Consider the following 3,708-nt stretch of genomic DNA (forward strand, 5'->3'; position numbering starts at 1 on the left):
TTTTTTTATGATAAACAAAATAATTATACCCATTAGAAATGCACTTGCCTTGGATGTTTTAGAGACACACCTTTGAATTCTCTTTCTTGAGTCAGGATTTAGTCTGTTTTGCAAAACTAAAGTCAAGCCAGGCGTGGTGGCTCAGGCCTGTAATCCCAGCACTGGGGAGGCTGAGGCAGGAGGATCACTGTGAGTTCAAGGCAGCCTGAGCTTCATAATGAGTTCAAGGTCAGCTGAACTACATAGTGAGACCCTGTCTCAAAAAAAGCTAAAGGCACAACCAAATTTTTAAAGCAAGAGTGAAAATTCTATTTTAAATACTTGTACAGAGTGATTGAAATTGCTTTTAAAAACTGCTCCTTGTCTCAGATACAAAAAGACTATGTAAAAACACAGTGTAATAAAAAATCCTGCTCAGTAAGCTTTCTTAGTGAAAATGTCCGTGTTCTCTGCTGTATCAGGGGGAAATAAAAAGCAAAGCCCTTAAGGAGCCCCCCGCGTGGACGCAGCCTTAGAGCCATCTCCCTCATCTGTTTTCCACTTTGAAGCATTGGGAACCCACCCAGGGAGCCAGCAGAGTGCTGCTGCTGCAGGTGTGCGGGGTTGAGTCACCAGGAGAGCCTGCTCGCTGTGGACAGCAGACTGTGCTGTCTCCAGGGGCCTCAGGTGGCCCCTCGGCGCCTGTGCAATGGTCCGGTGGGCTGTGCTGTGGAGATCGTTTCACCAAACTTGCACTTCTGCCAGAAACGGTTCCTCTTGAACATAGTATCTAAATCCCTGAGTATTCTTGAATTAAGAATCTTTAGTCCATCCTTTTATGTCCTTCTACAAATGCCTACAATTACTAGAAAACTTTGCCATTATTAGAATAACATAATTAAATTAAGCTTATTTATTAAATTTTCTCAGCATGGCATTTTTCCTTGAGTTCTTGAGGGAGGAGGGCAAAAAGGAAAGAAGGGACAACAAGAAAAAGAACGAAAAAAGAGAGAAAGGAGTAGTCCTTGTCACTGAAGTAGAGTTACAATGGGATCCTTGATACATTTCCAAAGCTAAGGTTGTAGACTTATTTTCTAGTGAAATACCATGACATTTTACTGTAAATTTGATTCTCTTTTTCTAATAAATCAATGTTTTAAATTTCAGTTTGTTGTAAATTGTGAATTCTTTAAAAGAGAGACTAGATCAATTCAACTTCCTGTAACTCACCTTTTTTCCTTTGGTAAGTACTTTGTTTGGGGGAATTTTTTTTTCCAGTACTGGGGTTTGAACCCAGGGCACTCTACACTGAGCCACATCCCCAGCGTTTTTGTTACCTCATTTTGAGACAGGCTCTCGCTAAGTTGCTCAGGCTAGCCTTAAACTTGATCCTCCTGCCTCAGCCTCCCTAGTAGCTGAGCTCACAGGAATGTGCTGCTTAAGAGTCAGTTCTATTTTTAAAGGGGTGCTGCTTGTTTTTTGCCAGTGAGTTGCAATAAGGCAGAGCCTTGGCACACTGTGCTGAGCCTACGACATAGTGAGTATGGTTTTCGGGCGACCTTATGGTGTGGCTTAGTGCTTTGATTCCCAGGTAATACTGGGCCAGAGTCATCTCAGAAGTGAATTTTAAAGGGTTATTTTCCATGATCACATACATTTGAAGGTGATCAAGTGTGCTATATGAAATTTATACTGAATGCTGGCACTTCTCATGAACTTTTTCTTACAGGTTAGAAAGCACTACCTTCCCTATGAAATTTCACAATTTAAATATTATTCTAAAGCTTTATTTTACAATAATTACAGAAAAGTTAGAGGAGAGTACAGAGTTCCTTCACCACATTCCCTGTTGCCGACCTCTTACACAGATAACCCCGGTGTGGCCCACAGCGCCCGCACTGATGTGACGCCACCGAGGAGCCTGCGCTCTGGTTTGTTTTCCCTCGGTTACTGCACACGCATCTTCCCTCCCACCTCCCACCCACAATGGCCGTCACATCTCCCCTGTCTCAGGTGGTACATGACCTTGCACAGTCTTTCCGTGCTTAGAACCTTGAACTCTTTTATTTTGAAGGACGTTCCTCCCTTTGGCTTGGTCTGTTTCCTTATGATTAGATTGAAGTTAGACATTTTGCACGAATGCCACAGAGGGATGTGCATTCTCAGGTGTGTCTCAGCACCAGTGCTATGCTTGTAACTGCTGACAGTGCTCACCTTCACCTCCTGGGTAAGGTGGTGCCTGCCGGCGTTCACACAGGAAAGCTACTACTTCTTCTTTTGTATTTAATAAATACCTTAGGGGAAATACTTTGAGAGTGTGTAAATAGTATTTTTCATCAAAACAACTCATTAGTTTTAGCATTCATTGGATCAACTAGTCTTTAGCAAATACTATCCTTTTATTCCACATGATTGAAATTTTTCCTGAGATACGTACTTATCACTTCTCTCACATTTATGTACTTATTCAGTTTCTTTTTGAGACAGGGTCTTGCTACATAGCCCACCATGGCCTTGAATGCACTACGTAGCCCAGGCTGGCCTTGAACTGCAGGCTAACCTCCTGCCTTAGCCTCCTGAGTTCTGGGATTACAGGTGTGCACCACCACGCCTGGTTATTCAATTTTTATGTTAGTTTGGATTCATGAATATTTGTTTACTGGGCTATGATCCAATACTGTCATTTATTCTTCTGCTTAAGTTGTTCCAGCTTTGGGTATGAGGTGGTATTTTAGTTAGGCTTCTGTGTCCATCTGGTATGCCTCATCTTCACATAAAAATACATATATTTTACACACACACACACACACACACACGCACACACACACACACTATTCATGGAAAGAATCTCTGTTGTAAGAAACTTCCTATAAGGTTCTTAGCTCACACACACACTTTTTTTAGTACAAAAATACATACATTACAGAAATGACAATTCTAAATCACTATCATTAAAGAGAGCACATTTATAATAAGAGCTATTACAGAAAGTGTATCATTCTAAAATTAGAACTAAGTACTTGTTAAAAACACATGGCTGTAATTTAAAGTCATTACAAAGTCTCTGTTTTGTTCAAGCTTGACTGCAGGAAGAATGCATTTTTAAGAGTTGTTGACTCCTCCATACCAGAAGTAAAAAATCTGTAAACTGTCTTTTAATATCAGAACTGATGGCACTGTTTTAACATTGTTTAAGCAAATATGTTAACAACTCTGAAATTCTAAGTAACACAGTACTTCTAATTCAACAGGATTGACCTCAAGGAAAGTGCTATTGAATGCAAGTGGCCTGTACTACAATATAGAGCTCCTGAACTTTGGGCAGGTAATTATCCAGACTGCCCCTGGAAAGATATGATTTCATATTATTTTTTACTTAAACAAATAAATAAGCTTGTTTTGTTTTGTTTTTCTGGTCAAATTCTATTAGATATACCAAGCTTTTAAACTCAACGTGGTAAGCAAGTGCTCAAGAACCAAAGGTAAATGTATCTTCTGAAAATTAAAAACTATGTTCACATTTCATTCTAAATATTCACATCTAAAAAATACTGTATATAGGGGCCAGAGAATTAGCTCAGTGGTGCCACTGTCTGGCTCACAAGGGCAAGGTTGCCAGGTGTGGTAGCGCGCACCTGTAATCCCAGCGCTTGGGAGGCTGAGGCAGGAGGATCGCTGTGAGTTCAAGACCAGCCTGGGCTACATAGTGAGTTCCAGGTCAGTCTCAAC

The 3,708-nt window shown here is 40.7% G+C and overlaps 1 protein-coding gene across 1 annotated transcript in view; it reads left to right on the forward strand.

Annotated features, from left to right (window-relative positions):
- Pgap1 (post-GPI attachment to proteins inositol deacylase 1) overlaps positions 1–3,708 on the forward strand; it is a 58,797-nt gene that overhangs the window by 37,287 nt on the left and 17,802 nt on the right. Inside the window, exons 13-15 of the mRNA XM_033756281.1 lie at positions 1,147–1,222; positions 3,231–3,304; positions 3,410–3,461. Coding sequence (XP_033612172.1) covers positions 1,147–1,222; positions 3,231–3,304; positions 3,410–3,461 — 202 coding nt within the window. The remainder of the gene's footprint in view (positions 1–1,146; positions 1,223–3,230; positions 3,305–3,409; positions 3,462–3,708) is intronic.

Source organism: Fukomys damarensis, unplaced genomic scaffold (genome assembly GCF_012274545.1).
Source record: "Fukomys damarensis isolate Sample0158 unplaced genomic scaffold, DMR_v1.0_HiC HiC_scaffold_26, whole genome shotgun sequence".
Classification (NCBI taxonomy): Eukaryota; Metazoa; Chordata; class Mammalia; order Rodentia; family Bathyergidae; genus Fukomys; species Fukomys damarensis.